The 24,604-nt window shown below is 41.3% G+C and overlaps 2 protein-coding genes across 3 annotated transcripts in view; one reads left to right on the plus strand and one right to left on the minus strand.

Annotated features, from left to right (window-relative positions):
- The window catches only part of LOC100746938, a 13,747-nt gene extending 7,981 nt beyond the window's left edge, over positions 1-5,766 (plus strand). Inside the window, exon 7 of the mRNA XM_003490818.3 lies at positions 5,499-5,766. The gene's annotated coding sequence lies outside the window, so the exon portion shown is untranslated. The remainder of the gene's footprint in view (positions 1-5,498) is intronic.
- The window catches only part of LOC105680968, a 50,718-nt gene that overhangs the window by 1,683 nt on the left and 24,431 nt on the right, over positions 1-24,604 (minus strand). The window contains exons 2-3 of one of the 2 annotated variants that reach the window (XM_033321682.1): positions 442-1,814; positions 1-352 (exon numbers count right to left, since the gene is read on the minus strand). In XM_033321682.1, coding sequence (XP_033177573.1) covers positions 1-352; positions 442-1,667 — 1,578 coding nt within the window. In that variant the 5' untranslated portion in view covers positions 1,668-1,814. The remainder of the gene's footprint in view (positions 353-441; positions 1,815-24,604) is intronic. The other variant, XM_024368735.2, reaches the window with a different exon arrangement.

Here is a 24,604-nt window from a genome sequence, read left to right on the forward strand (position 1 = left end):
GGACGATGAGCTGCCATAGACATTCGACGAGGGATGGTCGCTGCAGCTTCTTCGACACTCCACCTCGTGCAGGTCGTTCTTAATGGTCACCGATGACGAAGCATTATCGTTGCGATACACCTGACAGCTGTTAAATTTCGCCAAGTTGTCTATCTTAATCGAGGTAACGAACAGATTTTTCGAGATCTTCGATACGCGTGGATGGTTCGGTAGCTTGGGTACAAGCTGTTCGCCAACTAAAGGCGATAGAGGTGGAGTCGTCTGAGAAGGAGGAGGATAGGACGGGCCAAGATCCAGATTCACGTCCTCGCGTGGCACCTCCGTTAAAAGCAGCTGTTTTCCCTTTTGGCTTCTGTGATATCGAACGAACGTGTTACTTTGTTGCTTAACGAGTAGTAATGCTTATTTATAAAATTATAAGAACATGAATCAAGTACCTACTCCGCGGAAAGATACGTATCGCTAAGAATTTCGCTCAGTTCTTCGTTCGATTTGTTCTTCGATTTGAAAGTTTTCAGGTCGCTTCTCACGCTAGATTCGAAATAAATGTTTTCTTGGTAACGTAGCACGTCCGAGAAGGAAATCATAGAAGTTAGAGACATAGAGGAACAAGATCTCTCTTCGTCAGAATCTTCGAGTTCTCGCGGTTCCTCGCTCAGGTTTTTTTCCGACGAGAACCTTTTCATGAGCTTGCTTCTGTTAAACGAACAGAGCAGCTTCTTCAGCGATCTCTTCCGCGGCAGCCTCTTTCCGATGATAGGTATCCAATCGATGAAAGTGTTCTCGACGTTGATCGGTTTCTTCAGAAATGCCCCGACTACCCTTGGAGATGTATCGACATGTGAAGTTTCTGGCAACGTCGAATTATGCTCGCTTTTCAGGGACTCGTCGATCAAGGTACTCGTTGTTGGAAGAGAGTCGTTGTGTGTAGAAACAGTTTCATCCGGCGAAGTTACGTAGATATCGACTCTATTCGTCGTCTTCGTCTTGTCGGGAGAGGACCTTTTCGCCGACTCGGAAAGCTCGATCTTTCGCATCAGCTCTGGTCTTGTGAAGCAATTAGGGGGGCTCGAGGAATCGGAACTGGAATGCAAGAAAGTCGAGCAGATCTCCAGACCAGAAGATTTGCGACCGAATGCAGACAAGATCATCTTTGATTCCCTTAAGCGCTTCGGATCTTCTAACATTCTTAGTCTTCTCTGAAGTCTGTTATTGTCCCGCGACGTACGAGAAATTCTCTGCCTGGATGACAAGGCACCTCCGTCACATTCGTCAACGTCCCCGCTATTTGCATTCGAACGCGAGGAACCGCTTTTGAAAGGATTGCGAAGTATCCTCGATTTTCTTTTCCACGATTCCAGCATAGGAGCAGCTTTCGACTTATTTACTTCCAGACTTTCTGAAATCTCCTGCGCGGTCTTCGAATCGTTATAAATATTGTATTTCACTTCGAAAGCTTCGACGATCTTCTTGACGAAGTTCTTCTGCTTGTATTCGTCGGTTGCTTTCTCCTTTTTCGAAGGCGAGAGATAACCCTTCTCGAAATTGCGAATAATGCTCTCCAAATTCGGTATTTCTCGAGGTCCAAGCGTCGATTGAAAAATTGTCCGTGAAGTATCAATCTCGTGGCTATTACACGCTTCGCTTTTACGTGCAACTCTTATCATATCTCTAGTGGTTGCAGTATCGACTGGAACTTTATGCTTCCCCGCCGAATAATCCTCAAGCAAGTTAATCCAATCTCCCTTGACAAGCTCTAACCTGCCTATCTCGTTCTTTCGCTGTCTCCTCTCGTCCTCTTGCCACGCCTCGAACTATAACAGAATAAAAAAAAGAAAAGGTAAATTTGCAAATACAATTTCTTGCTCGTTATCAAGTATTCCGTTATTGGCAAAGTTTTTACAGATAAGAGGAAGGATGTTGTTGGTCGAACAACCAACCTCCCCGTTGCTTTTCACCACCGTGTTCTTGAAGTTATTCTTCCTCGTACCTCGTACTTGTTTCAGCAGTCCTGCGTATTTTAAGTTTCACCGAGTCTAAGGTCTACGTCGTTGTATGGACAATTACCACGATTCAACAGAATTAAATTCGCGTTAAGAATTCCGATTAGCTTCCAGACCGGTGACGCGGTTCACGCAATTGCACATTAAAATCACACTTTCGGCGTAAACTCGATGTCGAGAGCTTGAAATTTGACTGTTAAGTGAAGGTCCAACGAGTAACACAGTATATTTATAGCTTCGTGAACATGGGGAGTAGGTAAAAATCGGTACTGTTTACCTGGCGGTACTTGTCCCGGCGGTACTTATCCTAGCGGTACTTATCCTGGTAGAAGGGAGGGATGAAGTTGGATTTATAATTAGGGTCAAATCGAGGCCCGGTATATTTCGAAACTTTCTACCAACGATTAATTTCTATATAACTCATAATATTTATATTTGGATAATTTAATTAGCTTTCGCCGCTTAATTCTTTTATCCTAAAACGATTCAAAATATACCCCTAAGCGGTATAAAATCGATACTCGGTAGCAATGCAAAAAATAATATTCCGACCTCGTTTTTTCGTTTTTCCACTTTTTCCACTTCATTTTTTCACTGCGCCATAGAGCTCGCATGGTAATTGAATTGAGACACGCGGTGGAAGTCACAGAGAAAAAGCGCGTGGACGTGCAACCAGCATCGATGATTAATTGCTCGTCGTTCTTGAAAATTCCTACCTACGCGGATTCGAAAAATAAAGGAACGCGGGAATACGTGGAAATAGAGATAACGCGAACTAGATGTTCCTCGTTGTACGAATCGCGATATATTCGATGTATAACGAAGAGATAATTGGATATAATGAAGATCACACCGATTAAGAAAATCAACACGAACATCTTTTGTTTAATCAATGAAATTGTTGTTTGTACGGCCAAGGATCGGGCGTATTGTTCGCCGCACTGTTTCTCCTCTGTGTACACAATTCCCATCGTTCTCGCGATATAGATTTTCCATTTATTAAAGCAGGATCATGCAAATTTATCGGGCGATTGGCGAATGGAAATTTCGGTATCAGTAGGACGCGACTCGACCGTTCCCATTCCTGAGGTCCAGCTTGCTCATTCGACCCCTTTAACGACCATACCTGCCAGAAATAAGCTTCCTTGCAGGAACGACGAGAAACAAAACAATATTCCGGGATCTTCCAACGGGACAATATATCGTCCTCGCTAGGAAATATCGGTACAACTACCTGCCACCGTAATCGATTGGCATTCGACAGAACGGTTTTACCGATCCCCTGTGCGCGTATCGATACCGAATACCCATCAGGGATTAAAATGAATCGAGGAGAATTTCAAACGAGGGAATTCCGTTGACTCGTTTGTTCGTTCGGTATTAAATATTACGCTCGGCAGAGACACCGATCGATACTAGGAAATCCGACAAATTGTACGGAGGAAGGTGAAACAATTGCAATTAAAACCAATTTCTCTCGTCGTCTTTCAATATTTGAAAACCACCGACGCGTCTCATCCTCGTAGACGGACGATTACCATTCTGCAGACTAATCGAATTCTAGGATATTAATCGCGTTGCGGAAAACGACGCCCGGTTAGTGGTGCGAGTAAACGTAAAACACGCCGTAGCCGTAAATAAGCAGAGCGTTTCAGAAATTTCACGAACGCGTATTAAATCGAATAACGCGAATATCATACGTTGACCTTAATTATTTAGTTAGTCGCGTACAGTAAAATTTATAATTACCATTCGACTAGATCGGATATGATAAAATAATATTTGAAATTTTCAAAATATCCACCGTATTGTTGCCGTTAAGTCGCGAACGATTACTTTGCGAGTTTTGCGCAGATATCTACCAAAGAAAAACCCGATAATTCAACGAACAAGGTTTTCTCCGCTTTCCTTTTGCGCAAAAGCAATTAAAATATCGATGCTTGTATCGCTTAATGGGTATTGCGTTGCGATATAAAAATTTGTCCTATCACCGCTGAGAGAAATTGTTACGTGCGGGCGAGCCTGAACGAAGAAATGGAATTTAGCAGTCGATTAAATATCAATGGAGGGGAAAAGGATGACCGATAGGATCGTGAGCCACGACGAAGATTACGATATTTCTGTATTCAGCTGGGTCGCGGCAAATCAGGATATCGATACGATTTGCTTGTATCTATCAGTTCGCATTTAATATCACGTTGCGCTAATTGCCCATGGAAATTAAATACGCGAGACAAACGGATACGCGGCTACAGGGAAAGAGGGAAATTGGATTTCTCGTAAACTCGCGCAACGATTAGTGCAAGCTCTTCTAATTTTCTCGTTTCTTTGCACGATCGACAATTAGAGAAAGTTACTGTAGTTGCGACGTTACAATTTTCCCGTAGTCGATGTAATCCTCGGCGAGAAGCTTCCGATCCGATCCAATCTTCTCGATGAAGCGTGAATTAACGCGATACAATTCTTTCGGTATTAACGAGACGGCTACAAGAAATTTACAAGGCGAACAAAAAAGTCAAGTTGATAGAGCGTTTGAAATATTTGCAAAGTGTACACGGTGAACGAAACAAAGTGCTACAAATTCTTAGGAACTACCGTGAATATGCGTTTCTTATGAATTTTCCACTTACTTTAGGTAGGTTTCCCGCTTGTTCTTAAATCTAACGAACGACGAATTTGTATTCCTTACGAACAAGAAGATAGTAATTTCCACGAGGAAACACCCTTCGTACCGTTTACCTACAGGTAAAGTAAGACAGGTAAAACTGAAAGTAGGATGCGCACCACCGATTTATATTTATTGCCGAGTATGCTGTTTGGATTTATGGTATTCGTTATTTTTATCGTCGCATCACCGCTGTCTTTGTATTAGAATTAGGCAGAAAGGCACGTATACCTGACACATTGTATAGAAACTACCCAATCCTTTCAATCCGTTTGCTTCAACTCAACATCCACACAATTCCAGTAAATGCAATAGTAAATGTTTAGTCTGAACGTGTATTCGTTTTACGAATAAAATTTACCGATGATAATAAATTCAACAACGAGGGGAAATTCAAGAATCAAAGAACGTTGGACGCGCTATCGTTGAAAGGCAACTCGATACGAAGAAGCACCTCTGTGAAATTATTACTTCCATCTTGCAACGAAAAAACAAATGCCGATCGCGTAATCCTTAGCCGATTCGATAGAGGGGAAGCATTTTCTCTCCAATTTCGCTTCGGTTCGTCCCATCTGTTTATGTCAGAAATTTAGCTGTAAAGAAATCCGATTGAAGCGACGTAATTAGAATACGACAGGTTCAGCTCGCGATTATTCGTACCGATCAAAGCCAGTTACACGACGATCAGTATCAGAAACTGTGTTACGGACTGCCTACCGCTTAACTCCTTATCCTTTCTCGAATTTGTCGAATCTGCTTCGAGCCGCGTTACGTGCAACGTTCTTCGATTTTACGGAGAACTTAACTTATCGATGATTTCGTTCACGCAGGATCGAATCGCGCCATCGGCTACAGTTTTCCCAGGTCGCCCGGAAAACGACGAGAAACGCAACGAGTCTTGACAAGGATAAAGCTTCCGTCGAGGAAAGTTAACGGGACAACGTACGATTCTGATCCTGCTAAACCATCTCCTGTAAAATTAACGCGATTGATAACCAAGCCTACGCATATAGACTTGTTTCCAAATAATTTGAAACATTTTATTGCATTTTTCATTGCCAATTCGATTGTGCTGATCGTTGTTAACCTTTCGAACGAATAAATAAATCGATAAATAAATATTCCGCTTATGTTTTAGGATTTCTCTGTTGGATTTAAATTTTCCTCTAGAAATATTCTTTCCCATTCGGCGTACGTTGTAAGATATTTGCGATAATGAGTTGGGATTAGACACTCTCTATATATCTTTCTCGAATATATCAACAGCGATAGATACCGTTTAGCCCACGTATACGCACAGTATAATCTTTTTTATTAAGCTGTTTTCACGAATGCTCGGTCGCCTAGAAATTTCAGAAATACCAAGAAGAACCGTACGTAGTAAGTAGCATTGTTGCGAACAGCTGTCAACGACCTTCGTTTTTAATTACGGTAGTAGATACGAATTTTACGACAGATCAGAATTAATTACACTCGGACAGTTTTAAAAAGCACAGTTTTAAAAGTCACAATGCAAGAATGACATGACACGAACATGACAATCTACGTTTATTACTATAATATCCACCTAGTCGAGGTTCCATTGTTGAAAAATAGGTAGAGCTCGTCCGTACCTTTTGCCTGCTCATCCTAATCACGCCAGGCTTTTGTATCACGCTTCCTGTTTCGCACCTCCCACGAAAGACTCCAGCCAACCGACGAACGCTTGTCGGTGCTCGAAAGAAAATTCGAGCAAAAATCACCGTCTAAATACGTGATTGACGCGAATGCATTTCATAAAAGAAAAATGGAATTTCAGAGCTGACTCGTTGACAAAGTGGCGAATTCGCCATAGTGCTGACCTTTGACCTAGTTCTTTGTCCCCGGAAACGTTTGCGTGGGTGGAATACGACGAAGATAAAACAGTCTCGGGTAAAGAAAATCAGTCGTTTTGGCGCCAAACGCATCGATTTTCAAGAAATCCCGGGAACTTTCCATGCATCAACCATGAGGCCATATCAGATCTCTAGTCCCGACGATCTTCCCGCTTGATCGGAAGCTGATCAAAACGTTTCCCGAATACACGACGCTTCCGATTTCCCAACGGTTCCTTTTTCCCTCCACGGGACACTTTATTTTATTTCTATTATCTATTTATTTAATTTATTCGCGATACGTTAACCGCGATCGGTCTTTTCCGATTCATTCCTGAATCTCTTTGTCGCATACCGTAGCTATCAGAAGTTTCAATAATTCAAAGATAGTTAGTATCGTTGTAAATAATTTATCGCTTATCAAGCAAATAATGCAAATTTCACCGCACGTGCCTCTAAACTCTGACGTACTATTTTACGCTGCAGTAAAATTACGGAATAATTGTCTGTACGTGCATGCGGCTAAAGTATTTATAATTCTACCGACGAATCTATCAGCAAGCGTAGATCCACCAAATCGATTCCAATAATTTTCTTCTTAAAATGCGGAACGAGCGATATTAAATATTATACGTTATTTGTTATTTTAAACATTAATATTTAATGATATTTAAATATCGCGAATAAATACGTGACCAGAGCGGAGATATTAAAAAGCTGTCATTGTGCGAAGCATTTTAAATCGTGGCAAATTGACCTTGGCTGCGTCCCTCCGTCCGTTACCTGCCCTTTAAGCGAGCTGCTCGCTCTAACGATTCGATAAAAATTTATTACACTCGCATTCGTGCATCGCTGATCCAGGGCCAATTCCGCGAGTATTTTATTTCAATCGTCGTCTACGGATGTCGCGTGTGTTCATCGTGTTCCGTTGGATAAGATGGACAATATCGCCGAAGAAGAATCATTCGAGAGGGATTTACTTTCAAACAAACGAGAAGAAAAGTCGTGCTCTTGTTCGTCGCTATCCGATTTTCAGAAGTCGATGGATCTCGAGTTCGAAGATTCTTTCTTCGATGTGAGAAAATCCACGGATTTTTTATCCACGAAGATTATGGATAAAAAGCTGGGCACGACGAGCTCGGGGATTGGCTGTCGCTTCTTGGACGAGGAAAAAACGAAGAAGACAAAGTGTCGTCGTCGAGAAACGGTGGAGCATACGTTGGAACGCAAGAAAAGATCGTTCAACAGGAAGCCCCGCTAAATGATCATGCAAAGAGGAGTCTGCAACTTTTCTTGCTGATATTCGGGGTTATCCTTCCTCCTCGAACTCGTTTCCACCTTTGGTCAACCAAAGAGTGTGTTCGACACCCGTCCGCGCAAATTACGAAGACCGATTTATGCGAGAGACTTTCGCTAAACGCGAAAAACAATAGGATCGTTGTTCGCAGGAAAGCGGCTTCGGTCGGCGGCGCGACTTGCGAGGGATTCTCCAGGGAAATTTCAAAGACCTAGGCAGTCTCGAGGCAACTGACCAACGATAAATTATCTTCGTTCGTTCGACTGCTCTATTTTACAGATCCAACTCGAACGACCGAGTGGTCCAGAGTTTGTTCGTTCTTTCGACCGTCTCACGCACCTCTCGAAGAACGCGAAACGCAGCAAGAAATCCGTAGCGCGGACTCTGCGACAAAGTTTTCTCGAGAAGCATCTATTACGCGGAGAAATAAAAATTCACGAGACACCAAATGCATTCTCAGTTACGTAACATCATCGGCCGATCGTGGAATAATCTAGCAGAGAAACCAGATTACGAATATCGAAGTCGACCGACGAATCGATCCACGATGATTCTTTCTTCCAGTAGTTTCAAGGATTTCGACTACCACAGCTCGCGATACTCCAATGTTTCGTGGAACGAGAGCTGAACGTGTCAGCGGAAAAAAGCAACGCTGAAAACACGAATGTACAACAGCTTCGTAACAACAGAGTAAAGAGAGCAGATGTTTCGATAGATTTTAATAGTTCTTACGTTACCACGACGTACGTTTAATCAGGACATACTCGAGAGATTAGGTTGGTTAAAACGTTTATCGCCAAGTTGCGCGTTTGACTTGGTGCACGCTGTCTAGATTAAGAAACGTTCGAATAATTTGGCGAAACCAAATCTGTTCGACGATCTCTGGCGAATGTAATGCAAGTATTTGAAAAGAAAGATTTTTTATTTATTTATTTATTTATATTTTACAATCTGTCCAGTAGGACATTTGGTAAAATATTATAGCTTAGTGGTATAATAATATAACATGTGGATGGCTACCCCCAGTGGGATACCATCTTCGAATTTGATTGATTTATGAAAAGAAAGATGGAGAGAGTGGAGTATTTGGGGACTTTACCTCGATACTCGTCCCGTCGTTCGAAAAGTGTAAATTAACTCGCCGAATCAATATTTAACGTCTTCCGCTGGATCTTAACGCGTAGCCGATGACGAATCAATTTTCCGAAATCTTATATTTAGGAGACGCGAGAAATTGTTATTTCATGGCCGCGGAGCGTTGTTGCTAGTAAAAAAAGGTTTAATCGATAGAGGAGGGCTCATCGTGCCGTTGAAAAATATATCTCTGATTAAAATCTAATCGATCTTTTAGCCGATACCCACGCTTCGACGATGTCCGTATCATTTCGTTCGTATGCATCGATTCACGAGGATGTGTGCGATATTTTGCGTGATTAAACAGACATTAAACTGCGGACGTTTATGGATGTACGAAAAATAAATAAAAAAAAAACTCGAGATTCTACGAAATATTCGGAACAAAGCGCTCGCTCTAATGTCCAGCGAGTGAAATGAATCTCCATTTAGATCCCATTAATTTCTTTAATTGCAAAAATATGAATTTACGTAAAGACCCGCAGACTAGTAATAACGAAAATAGCTACAAATATGTTTTATCTCTAAAGTGCAATGCGTTTCAGCGGAACAAATTGGATCGTGGCAATTAATCAATCGCAACGTGCGCCCTTTGTAATGTAATCGTATAATTATATCCAGAATGAAGAGCGCGAGTGTTTCAGGCATACCAGGCAGGTTACCTCCAGGCGAAATAATTCTACCGGCGATTTAACGAAAGGAGGTTAATTGCAAAATTATGTGAGAGTACCGAATCGCAGGTAGCGTCTTCGCAAGAATATCGAAGACCAGTCGTTTCTGTGGAACGACGTGGTCTGACGTCGAAGTATACGATATATAAAACGCTGTATTCCGCGTGCGCTCTCGATATATATTCATATAAAAAAAAAAATATTTATCTCATAACTCGATCATTTCTCATCCGTTTTCATGCTGAGCGAGTCGCTAGTCAAATTTTCGTAATTTCCGATGTAATTCGATAACGAGCCTCGCAACTTCCATTCTGACGTAACTTCGTTTTCGTACCAACGTTCGACCGATGTTTGTTCGCATTGAGTTTAAAATGGAAATAAAGACGTAAAACTCTGAAATGTTGTTGGAATTTGGCCTTTTTCTCTGCCTTCGCCCGCTTTTTCGCAATTGCAACGCTAATACGAGTGTCACGAAAGTTAAATTAGCAAACTTAGCTCCAAACATTCAATCGACTCCGACGATTCTCAATTAATTTCGACTTGCACAGAGCCGCAAGGTTATTTCTGCGTGGAAGCAATTACGGGACGAAAGAACTTTGGATTTACTACTCGCATCGGTGGAAAAAGAACGAACACTTTGCGACACGCGTCGAGCCAAAGAATCGCTTCCTATTCATTACATGTACCGACGTCCAGCGTGAGACATCGAGAAAAACGAGGAACGTCTGCTCGAAAGCGCACGTAACCGTAGCGGAAGTTCCAACCATCGAATTCAAGTACCACGAATGCTTTTTCGGATCTCTCTTTCCCCTCCAGGGGAAGATGTAGCCGCGCGTACAATTTGCATGATCGCGTCCTCGGATCATCGGTTCCTTCGATAAGTGGACAAGCATCCATTCGATCGAACAGTTTCTCGGGCATCGAGAAAATAACGTTTCTCGATCGTGCTATTTCTATAGCGGCACGGTCCGTTGCACATTCGCATAGTTAGTCGACCTAGAAACGAATTTCGCTCTGTTCCTTTGTATATATCGTATTTAGTTCGCGATTAATTCTAGAATCGTAGAATATCGAACTGTTCGGCAACGTTGAGCCGATTAAAATAGAAACTTTTTCTCGTTGAGATGACGCTTATTTTCGTATAGTACGATAGGACTGTCCGAGTCACCTATAAGCTTCGACAGCTTAAAATTCTTCAAATTTTATACTTTGCACGGGATATTGAAGCTTGTTGTATTCACCGTGCTGGTCGCATCGCGACTCGTCGTTAATTTACGATAACGTAACAAAGAAACAATGAAAAAATATAGTCTATTTCCGATTGTTACTGTACGTTCATCTATTATTATTATTAAATATACCGAATTTAGCGAATTACGAGGTAAATTACTTGGCTTCGATTAAATATGCTTCTGGCTCGAGTAACCGTACGTGCATGTACGTACGTACGATAGACACGGAAGTAGCCAAGGCAAAGAGACGGGCAGCAAATAGTACGGAGAGAGTATTTTTCTCGTGTAAACCACATTTCTGATATACAGTCATTTAATTTTGCTGTTGGTACCGTTGCTGCGAGCCATTCTTTCCGCTCAACAAGGGTCAGACAGCGTACCAAACATCTTTGTTCTTCCTTGTTGCGCACGAAGCGGTTCCGTTCCTTCGGGGATTCGTTGAAACGAGCTGGTTCCCGAGACGAAATAAATTCTTTCTCGTCGCTGGCTAAAGGTGGCGCATACAGACGAGAAATTTTCGAGACCGTCTCGAGACTAACGTCCTTATATACGAGCTTGCCCGCGACGAGAACAACGCCCCGATAAGCGAAGCTCTCTTTACGAGAATAGCTTTAATGCCAGATTAGAATGCCACGAACCCACGAAATCCTTCGTGGTTTCGCCAATTCCAATGTAATTTTTATCAAGGCAAAGTCCGATAAGTCGAGAAATAAAAATCTTCGGTTTTTCTAGCTGTCTGCGCGATCTCCTCGCGATTCTTAACCCTCAGAGTGCTATGGACGCATATATGCGTCTGGCGAAAGCTATCGGTGTGGACTAAGGACGCATATATGCGTTTGTCAATTTTTCCGAACACCTACGCAGAAGTAATACCATTACGTTTGTGCGAGATAAATATGAATGCATTCCTTATATATAATGCATATATTTTATATCAAAAATCTACTGCTTCGAAACAAAAATTTAGCGAACTTCATTTAGCGTCGATAAGATTTTACGAAAATATTTCCAACGTAGAAGCATGGCAGGAGGAGGAAAGAGAAAGTCTGAGGTTTTACCATTTCGTTTAATCGATAGGCATTTTCCATTAAAATGCCCTAATCGTGCCGGCACAACACAATTATCAAGAAGATAATGTGTCGTTTGTACGAAAAGGAACGACACGCGATACGAATGCGGAAAATGCGATGTCGGATTACGTATCGATAATTCTTTTGAAACTTTTCACACGCAACTGAATTATTGACTTGTGTTATATTTACTAAATTTAGTTTTCTAGTTTATCGTTTTCTAGTTTATTACCCAAATTCAAGCTTATTGTAAATTTCAATGTTTATAATAAATAATTAATACTAAAAAATAACGCTCTCGAATCATTTAATCTCGTGCAAAAGAATTACTATAACTTATTACGATTTGCGCTTTGAATAATCGATCGACAGAGTTCAGTCTAGCCAAGAAGTACTCCGTCCACAGCGATCGTCAGCGCTGGCCGCGCGCCGTCCGTACGAACCGCATAAGCCGCGAGTATTCAGCACTCTAAGAGTTAAGAAAATCTAGAAATTCGAGCGATTATCGTGAAACGAATTGCGAGATATTGGCAACAAAATGCACAGCCAACGCGTTTCGCGATGCTCTTATCCCGTTACGAAAGAAAAAAGGGAAGAAAGCGCCAGTAGATACGTAAGGTTAGATTAGCTTTAAAGATCGACGAAAGGACGAAACACGATTCAATTTTGTCGAATTCTCGACTCTCGGTACATCGAATCCTAGATATATATATTTCGCTCTTAACCTTCCCTTTTTACGAAAGCCACTTTACCCTCCAGTATACCCTAAATCGAAACTTCCTCAATTTTCGTTCTCGAGGGTCGACGGCTAAGGATCGTTACGACGGACTAGAGGGTCATTAAATCAAGGGTGGATGTGTGCGATGCATATTAAAAACATTATTACACTCGATCAATCACGAATCGTCGTGAGATATTTTTAAAACTTGAATCACACTCGGGTACTTAACCTCTTAGGTACGATGCGCTACTATGATGGCTTCCGCGGATGTCATCTTATAATACGACGCGTCGCTATAGTGGCTCGATCTATCGAGTCATTCGCTCATCGTTTGAACCAAATGATCTATTTCATTTGTCTTACTTCACACTTTCTTTGCCCTCGCAATGTTTTGTAACGATATACAGGCAGAATATATAGTCTTTTTGTTTTTGATACACCAGCGTCAGATATCAATTGTTGCTTTCCGTTAAAATATTTAAATATACTTACAATTTTTTAGAATCTTCGACCTGAAAATGTCGCTAAAAAATAGAAAACAAAGAGCAATTTGAAAAACGCTATCGCGCTATGAGTGTGAACATTGTGACGTGGGTCTATGTGTCGTACCGTGTTTTAAATTATGTCACGCTCGATTGTATCATTAATTATTAAAGTAAATTATTAAAGTTCAAGCATATGCGTCGTATTTTTAAGAAAAATGATCATTTAATTGTCAAAAACTTCGTTCCAATGTGCTTGCGTAGAGAACAGCATTATCCGTCACATATTGGCAGTGCTGTATCGTTTACGCGTAATTCGCGTCAAACTCTGCCGTACAGAGAAACAGCCCCGCGCAAAATTCAATCGTATCTAAGGTGTTAAGAAGCTTCAGCCTTTAGCCGCAGATCAGTTTGCATCGTATTTGAAATCACGCTTACACTTGGTTCGTGTTCGAGCTTTGGTTAAGCCAGTTTCGAGAAAACAACGCCACGATAATTGTGTCGTTCCGTAACTGTAATTATACTGTTAATATAGGTGTTGCAATGGTTTCGTCGACGCACGAGACGAAGCAACGATAAACTTTCAAGGGAGCTAAACACGTAACAGGGTATTAAGTAGCAGGATAGTAGCAAATCCGCCTACACGTCTTACCATGCCAACGATCTCCAAAATTGTCGCGGCGTACAAACGAGATATTACGTGGTCGCTGATTGCTACCGTACTCGGTACGCGACTTCCGTCAAAGTAACGACATAGTTGAAACTCTGCATTTACGATCCGTGAAATTTCCTTTCGATAAATAGACACGGATGCACTCCAGATAAAATATTCGACGTACGAACTTTTTCGCTATTCTGAAAATATTTAGATGTACGCGTACTTGTCCGTTGCTTCACCAATGAATTTCAACGCCCTTTAACCTGCTTTTTTCCGAAAAAGAATTCTTTTCCAAAAATCAGGCGAATTAAGTTATCTTCACTCCGTTCAAACTAGAGCGTATGGTACCGATATTTCTTTTTTTTTTAATGCTCTAGGTGTGAGACTAGAAGGTTAGAGATCTATCGATTATTTACAGAATAAGAGGTTATAAATGTTCCATTTTACAAATGTAAAAAACGCGCAGAAAGAAGGGAATGTTTAATTTTGCAATTTTTAAATATCGAATTAATTTTCACACGGTCGATGAGATTGCACCGATAAGACTTTTTGATAGCAGGTGCACGTAGTCGAAGAAGTTATTCCGTTACCCCAGTTTCTCCGTGACAGTCGCACAGCGCACAACGCATTGTCAAAGCGTTACCGAACGTGCTTTGACCGATGAAGCATATAGCGCGAGTTCAACCAGGTTGTACTCGGGTGCTTAGCCACGTGTTGACACGCGTGTCTCCATATCCGCTTGCGGATGACGTTGAGGGATGGTCGTTAATGTACGACGACGTATATTCCTAAATGTTTGATCGTGGATTACGGCATGCGTTCGCGTGTATCTCCCGCGTGATAACTCGCGTGCACACGCTTCTGCGACCGATAGCCATCTACACGTTTGTATAGGAATTCTTATGCGATATTCTTTATGAATTTACCGCGTTACACACACGCATATACGTGAGGTGATCGTCGGTGAAGGTGCCCACAAGAAATACTCTTGATTTTCAACAATAACGTTTATTAAACTCTTAACAATTAACAACAAATAACGATTAACCACGATTAACGATTAACACTGAACTATCAAGAGTCGATAACCCGTTCCTGTAATTGTGTTGGTTTCGCTTGACCTTTCGCACTTCGCAGCTCGGGGCAGAATGAATCTTTTGGTTGGAAAGCAAACAGATCCTTTTCTTTATTGCCTCTCGATATCCCCACTACGCGCGCATTTATTAGAAGTCCGGGGCGGTTGCCGCGTATGCACCCTTTGGAATATTCGGCGAAAGAACCGTAGGGATATCGATGATACGTTAGGCCTGTCGGCCTTACGTTGATAATTTCCGTGGTCGAGTGCCGCCACGCATGTATTTCGTAATAATTTAATTATTTCCGAATTTGTCTACCAGGTTTCGCGTGCGTTTGCTTCTACGTATGTACGTTTGCGTGCTCCCGTACGTAATATCGCGCGTATTTTCTGTCACGCGATTTGGATGAAATTTTCTAATGCACGATCGAATTCTCGTATTATTGCTCGCGTAGCGATACACGTACGATAGCGTTCGTGTCGACAGGTCAAGTTTTAACATGGATTTAATCGTTCGCATAATGGTTGTGAAATATCTGATACCATTGTGAGATGTATATTCAGGGTGTATTTTGTATCCGTTAGTAACAACTTGAATAAGTAGATTACCAGCATAATGGAAGGATTTTGCGCAGCCACCTCGCCTAGGGGAGAGGCTTGGTGATCGTTATCGTGCTCCGGAGGATATTCTTCCGAATGTGATTCCAGGTTAAGTACGCCATCAATTTTTCGGTACAGAATCCGTGACTGATATTAACTGCCACCAAATATTTAGATTTATCGATGTCTTCGATTCGTAAAAAGTTATTTTCCGATATTTTCTGACACGAAATATCAGCTATCAAACACGTCCCATCTTCTTCCGATATCTTGTCCATGAAAACCCGAATATGCCGAAGAATTTTTCAACTGGATAAATCGCGGAGCGCGCGTTGCTGTATCTTTAAGATTCACCCCGCCAGACGTTTTATCTTCGATTCGTTTCCAACGATGAAATATACCTGCTCCCTCTAGATCAATTTCTTTCTCTAGTTTTAGTCGCCTTCGACGTTTTATAGATAGAATGGCGCGTCATTCGTCTTTGCTAACGTTTACGGTTGAACAAAGAGAAAGCGGATCACGTTTCCTATTGTTAAATATCATCGTGCTCCCCTTCGTTCACCGCTCAAAATATACGCTCGATAATTAAGATTTATAGTCCTTGTTATCGAGTTCGATTCGAGCTTTCCTCGTCTCTTCCATTAGGTAGTATTAATAATCGCAATTATACAAACGTTGGATCTGTAACTAATTTGTCGGCTAATTAAGCTTCCGACTTGGTCAAAATCTAATTCGATTCGTTTACGCCTCGATCTCTTTTTCTTCTCTTCTTACCGTTTAATTAGAATATTTCTTCCATTTCGGAGTATGCGTACACCTCGCTGATAACGACACAAACGTTGAGAAATTACAAATTCACTCTTGCCCTTTTCTTATTAAACGTTTAATAGTCTCGACAAAAATCGTATCGCTCGATCGATTAACCAGTTACCGTACAATTGCCTATTTTTAGGAGCTAATATCGTTCGAATAGAATTAGGAGGAGCACGGTAATTAACCTTTCTAAAACTGTCGACGAGTCAAAAATAGTTCCTTCAACCCGTTGTTTCGATTACGAACGAACACAATCAGCGGCACATAGGGGTGAGCTAACGTGGGTGTAGCGATGCTGACGTCACCGCTGCTTCTGTAAATCGTTTACCCCTAATGCAATATGCATGAACCCTTGTTTAAATCCACGTGGCGTGCGAGAAAGTTTGGAAAATTTCACGAATGCAGGGATCGGCTATCTGCGAAATCCATACGATTCGTTAAACATTCGATTATCGTTATTTCGAATCATAAAGCGATCTTCGACGTTCCAAAGTCGTCTAATCGCAATTTGCCGATTAATCTTTTCGCAATTTTTGAAAGCGATCAGGAGGACAAATTTTACTCTCTTTTCTCTTTCGAATTCCAATTACGAGAAAGTAAAATATTCGTAGAAAACGAATTCTATAAGTATGCTGATTCCAATGTAAATCAACGAACACGATATCGATCCGCACTAACGACGATGGAAATCGTTGTTTTCTCAATCTGTTTTGCGAGGTGTGCCGCGACGATCTACGTTTAAGTAGACTCCTTTGCGAAGTTCGTGGACGCACGTGGTCGAAGAAGACAACTTACCAGGGTATTCGTTTCGGTTCACGTTTGACATCTGTTTCACCCTTCCAGTATTCCATCATTCAGTTCACCTGTTTTATATTCTAAACGCATCGTCACAGGAAACACGATATTTAATTTCTTGTTCTCATTTTTTCCCGTCCGAAGCAACCAACAATTTTCGGCAAACGCGATGAAATTTGAATATCTTGGGGAGAAAGGTCGAAGAGAGAATCGAAGAATTCATTAGAACGACCTAATAGGAGAAGAAAGAAAAAAAGAAAGATCTGTCGCGATAAATTATCGCGGAACTTGTTATTAGATCGATTTGACAGGGGAAAGAGAGGGAAAGGAAAAGAGATCGAACAAATAGAAAAATCTAATTTCTCTACGTAATCCTCGATCGAAGACGTAAAGTCGTCGTAAATCACTCTTTGCGTGTCACCTGCGAGCGGTCGTTGTTGTCGCTAGATCGCACTCTTTGTTAACAATTCCGCCGAACAGTTAATTACATTCGTTTAATTTTTCGCCTACGCCAACGTACTTGATCTAGAAATCGCGATCGTGATAAAACACACGATGAATCGCGCTTTAGCCTACAATACGCGCAACTTACCTTTCAATTACTCGATGATAAGAACGTCGTATCTTTTTTTTATTCTCACGCTATCTTCCGTAAAAGAGATATATTTGTAGGAATTTTTGTGAATTATGACGACGATTAATCATCCCCTATCGTGACATATACGACGTACCATTTTCCAAGAGGCGAAAGTAAATCTGTCCCCTTTCTATTTGTTCACGGAATCGTATAAAGTTGACTTATCCGTGGGTTCGTCGATCGTATTAAAATCGTGACTTTAGTTTCCGAATAAATTGTAGCTTTTATCCGCGAATTTTCCTTCTACCGCCTCTTCCGCTAAATTGAAAATAAAAACCGATTTCGTTGTATGCGAATCGAAACTGAGAAGGGACCTTGTCTAATCCTTCCTTCTATTCGATAACGTTTCGCCGTTTCAAGGTGCTTGTTCGAGTATATGATAATAGCCTTGGTAAAATTTGTCTAGACAATTTCCTAGCGAATAGCTGAACGTCGTGAGGACTGGATGGTATAAACAGTTAAAGAGAAAGGAAGACACGAAGTTAGAGGAAACCTCGCTCAACGTACGAGTTAAAGATTACCTTTGAGAGAGAAATTTCCTTAGGTGACGTAGGAGCTTGGGAGAAAAACCGCGACGAAACCGAGAAAAGAAGAGAAAAATACGCTCACGCCGACGAGTTTCCGTCCTTTTTCCATAGCGCGAGCTATGTTCTCGAGGGAAATAAAGTACTCTGGTTAAGAGCAATCGCCCGCTTGAAAATCTTTCGTCGTCATAAATAAAATATAACTCGATATCTCCGTGCGATCCACTGATTTTCGCACAAAGATGTCTACGATGTGTGTAATTTTGTCAGTGGACCAACTGGAACAACGTCGAAGTGCTTCAACCGTGTGCTCTTTTTCTCTACTCGAGAGACGGAGTCGAGGATGCACGCCTCCATCTTTTAACCTAATCGCGTCAAAGCGATGGTTGTTCGGAATTTGCGATGTAGCTTAAACTTCGTTTCGTACAAGCGACGTCGACGAGTTAATAGGTTTTACCGGTAATTCCAGATGGTTAAAACTTCTGTATCTCGATATACGTATTCGGCTAATTCTTCTAATACCTGGAATATACCACTCGCGTAACACGCAAACGAAGATCGATATTTTCGTTACGACCGGCTCCCTCCAGTCACGTTGACTCGACTCTTATTTAAATCAAGACGCAACATCGTTCGAGGAAAAAATATCAATATCGTAATGGATTTGCTTATTGGCATTCGTCCCGTTCGTTTTTACGTACCGCGAAATTTCCATTTGCCGTACTCTTGATCAAGATATCGCGTGAATCTTTTACCTTTCCCTCGATACGATCCCCTCTTTATAAAAATATCCCCTGGCAGATTCGTGAGAGAATCGAAGATCGTAAAAGGAAGAGGAGTCTAGATGGAAAATAATAAATTCATGTAGTACTATGAACAAACCGCAATAGCCAGCCATCGTAGAAATTCCATTACGTTATAAATATAATCGTAGCAAAGTACGTTTATTCCTGAGAGTACTTCGTGTCGTGAAATAACAATCTCCAAGCATGCTCCGTACCGAAAAACTTGCATAATTTACGATAGCCGACGCTGGATCGGCAAATTAATCGTGTTTAACGAAAAATTGAAAGGCGAAGCTTGCGCGTAAGAATACGTAATAAAAATTGAGTTATAATCCCAACTAACATTTACTCCGATCTAAGTATCGTGAATCGACGCAAATCCGACGACATGCCAATTTTCTTCGACGATACAAGAATTCTCAAGCATCGGTAGAACGAAAGCTAACTAAATTTTAATTAATCGAAATACCATCGACCGAGGTACGTCGAATCTTGTGTTTTACACGAGTTCGCTTCTTGTGTATAGCAGCAAACTTCCTCCAGTTAGTCTACATTCTTCCAATAACTGGCCAACTTTTGCAATAAGCATAGAATCGCGTTGCTCCAAATTGCTCGAAAGATCACGATCGCCTAAACTTTCGACATCGTTGATAATCTTCGTGTCTGCTTGCAGCATCTTCCATCGACTAATCATAGTCCTACCTAACATACTAACGCGTCGTACGAAACACAGGTCGAATAATGGAATCGCTCGATCGGTTTTACAAATGGATCGATCCGTTATTTCAATTATATACCACTGATAGTTAATTTCATGGCCAATAGAAGTATGTTCTTCCGCAAATAGTAATAAATAACTGAAAGAATAATCGAGCAATTGTCCGACGACTATGAAACGTAGAAAGGATGTTAAACGGAAGTTTCGTCGATCAAATTTGGAGATACAGCCGAGTAATCTGTAGCAATTTGCTCCACTCGGTCCACTTTTCGTTGGATATCTTTCCTTTCAACGATTGATCGCGAATCGTCCGAAGCAAATGTTGTTTTCGTTCAATTTCGCGGACATTCGTGGAAAACTTGGAAATTAAAGAAATATTCTAGTTTAATTCGTGGCAGTGAAAGTTCGCGAGCGCGTAGTATCGACATCGTTTCAACGACTTGTCGTTGAAAGAAATATCGCGCAGATCTATAGATTAGTCCGATATTCTCGATGAGTTCGATGATCCGCGAAATATCTCGCGTCGATAGACGAAACTCGCTATCATCGTTTTGTTTCCGACGAAAGAGGAAAACTGGTCTAGGCGAGGAAAAATAAACATCCATGCATGTTTCATGAGGGATAGAACGTTTGAAACTCATGGAGTATTAAGCTTCTGGGTCGACGTGTACATTACCCTTGTTCTCTTCGAAATTCTTCGTTCAACGGTCTGATCGCAAAAATATGCGAAGCTTGGAGTAACAAATTCTCCTGCTCATACGTTGATATTACGATGAATTTCTTTCGATATAGAGAGTCTTCCAGGGCGATAATCGTGGCAGGGAAACGATTTATATCGTCGAAAAAGTTCTCTATCTTTTGGAATATTCACCGATGCGCTGTCCATTAATTTTAAACAGATCTTCCAGAGTAGATCTCAGAGAGATTTTAAAGCGGTGCATCCTCGTCTCCCAAAACAAACTCCTTCGCGAATCAATTGCGAAATATAACTCGTAGTTGAAGACTGGTCACAAATTCAGACGCGTTTCCGTTTCGTTTCTATTTTCGCTAAAGAGATAATGCTACTTTGTCGATTATTTCTAAAAAACAAAAAAATGCGAAGAAATCTCGGTCCCTGAGATAATAAACAAATAAATGTAGTTTTGAGACGTTGCAGAAAGAATGGACGAGCGATGGGAAAACGATCGAAGAGACTTTCTTCTTCCACCGTTCGAGACATATTGTTAGTAACGAAAAAAGGTCGCGTAACAATACTCACGCACAAGAGGAACGTAAAAAGCAGTCGTGAAAATCTCTGCAACAATCACGATGATGGCGGAAACCTGAAACTGTTGTTAAGTCCCAAGAGTTCTTTCCATAACAAAGGATAAAGGTTCTCTGAAACGCGAGTAAATCCGATTTTCACTTTTTGGAGAAAAAAATACACGCGCTGCTAGTATAGTGTTTAGAGAAATTCGGCAGACGGCGGAATAACGTTTGTGTTTTTCGAAAGAGCAATGTACGAATACGTAAACAGCCGGAATCTGGCACGAAGTAATTTATAACGTCAGGGTAGCACCGGCGCGCAATAAGAGAAATATCGGTGTTTATTTAAATTACATCGCACGCACGTGAGACAACGTCTTTCCTTAATTCCTCTTCTCAATTTGCACGCTAAGAAGGTCAGCGAATTTAGCGAAGTAAGAAACGAGAATTTAAGATTCTGCGATGATAAAAGCTGCGATGTAAAATCTCCCAGAGGAAAAAATTTAATTTTCCGTGAAATTAAATCGAACCTCTTCGTTTAAAAAGGATCTTTCGTGTCTATAAAATCCGCAATCTCTAACGCAGATGGAGATTGTTTTAGATGGTAAATTTTCAATAAACCGGTACGGTGATAACGTTCGAATCGAAAGCGTCTTTGCGTCTATTCGTACCAGCGAATTCATTGAATTTCCGCAGTGTAAGCTTCAAATAATCCGATAATAGAGTACCGACATGAATGCACTTCATTGCACATTTCTCAGTGTTTATTGCCTATCGTATTCGCGAAACAATGATATATTCAAAGGTAGAAAATTGTTTAACAGCGATAAATCGTTTGGCGCGATGTTCGTCTAACATAAAAGTGCCAATGCTTCCGTAGCGGCCCATGGCCGTAAAGAAGGTTCCAGGACTTAAGCGCATGTGTTGCCCACATGGCCTGCGAAACGACGTCCAAGGTCAGGACGTCGTGAAAGAATAAATCCTGGGATTTACAAAAATGAGCAAGAGGGCCTTCGACAAGAAAAAATCCGTTTCTCTGCCCCGGAAAAGATCTTTCTCTTTCGGGGATCCCGGCAACCTATATAAAGGGAAAGGAGGAGAAACTCGAGAGACACAGTTAGAGACGGTCACAGCCAGAGTAGCGCGTCGCGAATGATCAGTGAAGTCGAGTCGACGGGGAATACGCGAAGTACGGCCCAGGTAGCGGGTACTAACGAGACTGTCAGGTCGTCGTCGTACTCGCTCCTGCTCGCGGGTCCGCGTAATCTGTCGCGCGGATACGCGCATAGGTGAGCGCCAGTGTCCACGAGGAAGGAAATCCTTGAACCGCTGTCGATCGCGACTATACGGCGGGATACGAAGACGTCGTCGCACGCCGCGTTCACGGACGGCTGCACTCGTTTCCCTGGTTCCAACGACAAGGGGAAAGGAATTTCGCGATATCTCGTAGAATGCGTTTTACTGATGTTTAGCTGTGATATCGAGACTCGGCGATTGTTGGTATTCGAAAGGAATTTTGTTCGCGAAATCGCGTAAAAGGATGCGACTAAAGAAAACGTCAGCAAATATCAAACGTTATTTATCGATTCTTATAACATTAACGTCCTTTATTCCTTCTTTTTTTCTTCTTTCTCGAGGAGGGGAAAATGCTATTACGCATACCCAGTAACTGAGTATGTGGAACTGGGCGGATGGAGTCGCCATACCCACTAAAAATCCCTGCTCTATTCGGTCCTCTCATGGTACAGGAACCAACCCCGGAACCAACCCCGAAACCAACCCCGGAGAAAGGAGTCGATATAATAAATTTAAATAAAATCGATAAATTGATTTCGTCTTGTCTCTTATCTTATCGAATATTCTTATCTTATCGAATCAGCAAGAGACAGAGATCGTAACAAGTTTAGTGTTGTATATAAACGCAATAGAAAGCCGAATGCAGTGGAACGGCTAGACGAAATTTCATCAGATCGTAGAATTGGTCTGCGCGATTTCACGATAAGACTAAATGAGAAACTGATGAATAACAAACAGTATACGCGTCTACGGTAATTTTCCGCTAACTTTTGTTCAAGTGGATTGCGTCCTCGTAAAGGCGTATTTATCGTAGTCGTTTCGTAGCGTTCTTCAATGTCTGCAACGTATATCGCTTCTTCTTTCTTACGATAAGCACGAATAACGTTGTATAGCGAGCAATGGTAACGTAAACGTGCAACGATTTTCATGAAACGAAAACGCACGTTGTGTAAAGAGTTTGCCCATTATCGAACGTTGCGAAGGCGGCTTAAAGATGAGTTGAGTCCCTTTCGCGAATCTAAAGCGTATTCTTGAGATAGTTCGACAACGTTCGTTAAATCCTGGAGATACGTACGTAGGAAACGATATAGTCTCACCAATGCGACGCACTAGTTGAAAAATGAACGACCAAGTTACGTGCGACGTTTTAAATAAAAGGAAACACGCGCGACAATGGACATGAAATAGTTAGGAAACAGGCCAACGACGGGAAATATTCTCTCCTTTCATCCCCCCTGCATGTCCCAGAATCCTCGTGTCCCGGTAACCCGAAATTCCCGTGTCTTCCTTCTTCTTTTACAAGGACTCCTTTTTCCTTATTTACAGGCATGCGATAGAATTTCATATTCGCGAATCGGTCCGTACATTCGCTAAAATAGAGGAACGATGATTTTCCAAATTTACGTCGTATCGAGAAATCACGCGAGCTTATTATTCACATTGTTTCTTGAAAATACTATTTGCTTCCGTTAAATATTCCTGGTGGCCGGTACAGTGGCTTCGTGAAATTTAAAATGTAATCGTAATAAACATCGTTTTTGTACCGTGCGGAACCACCTTAATTACGCGAGTCGATTATCAAACAGGCACAGTGTTGGATATATATTATACGTAATAAATTATTGTATTCCCGTAGTTGAAAGCGTAACGAGGAATCGCCAGGAACGCGTTTCCGTTTTATCAGTTTCCTCTCTTTACATTCGCGAACAATAACTCGTAATTAACAATTTATATTTAATAAAATGCTTTTATTCGCGAGACGCGTGATTCGGCGCGCGAAGAGCATTTTAAAATTGGTACGGTTTAATTTTATCGCTACGTACACGATAGTCGACAAATTACGAGTCATTATGCTTTCAAACGGCAATTGAAAAAACGCCTTCGCTAAATATAAATGACGTATAACGAAATGAAAATATGACTTTTAAATATTATATTTGGAAAACATTGAAGAAACGATACGACAACTGAGTGCACGTAATAAATACTAAATATGCATGTATGCACTCCCTTTGAAGCCACACTCAGGCAGATGTCACGTACAATAGAGCGTTTGAATGTCCACAAACCGAGAGTTATAGCGCTTGTTCCGCGCAGTGGAACGTATAAAGAAACGAAACTATGTAATGTAATGATTAAAACTACATTGAAACTGACGTTGAAATTTATTTAGAAAGAATGAAACGGAGAAGCGTAAAGGTGCGAAAGATACACGAACGTTATTTTTAAACCTGCAAATACGAGGATTCGAATAATTTCTAGAAATTTTGATCGTGATAAATTTCATTATTATAATTCCATTATTTACCCTACAAATATAACTGAAACGG

This window comes from Bombus impatiens, unplaced genomic scaffold, assembly GCF_000188095.3.
Source record: "Bombus impatiens unplaced genomic scaffold, BIMP_2.2 scf_0478, whole genome shotgun sequence".
In the NCBI taxonomy this organism is placed as follows: domain Eukaryota; kingdom Metazoa; phylum Arthropoda; class Insecta; order Hymenoptera; family Apidae; genus Bombus; species Bombus impatiens.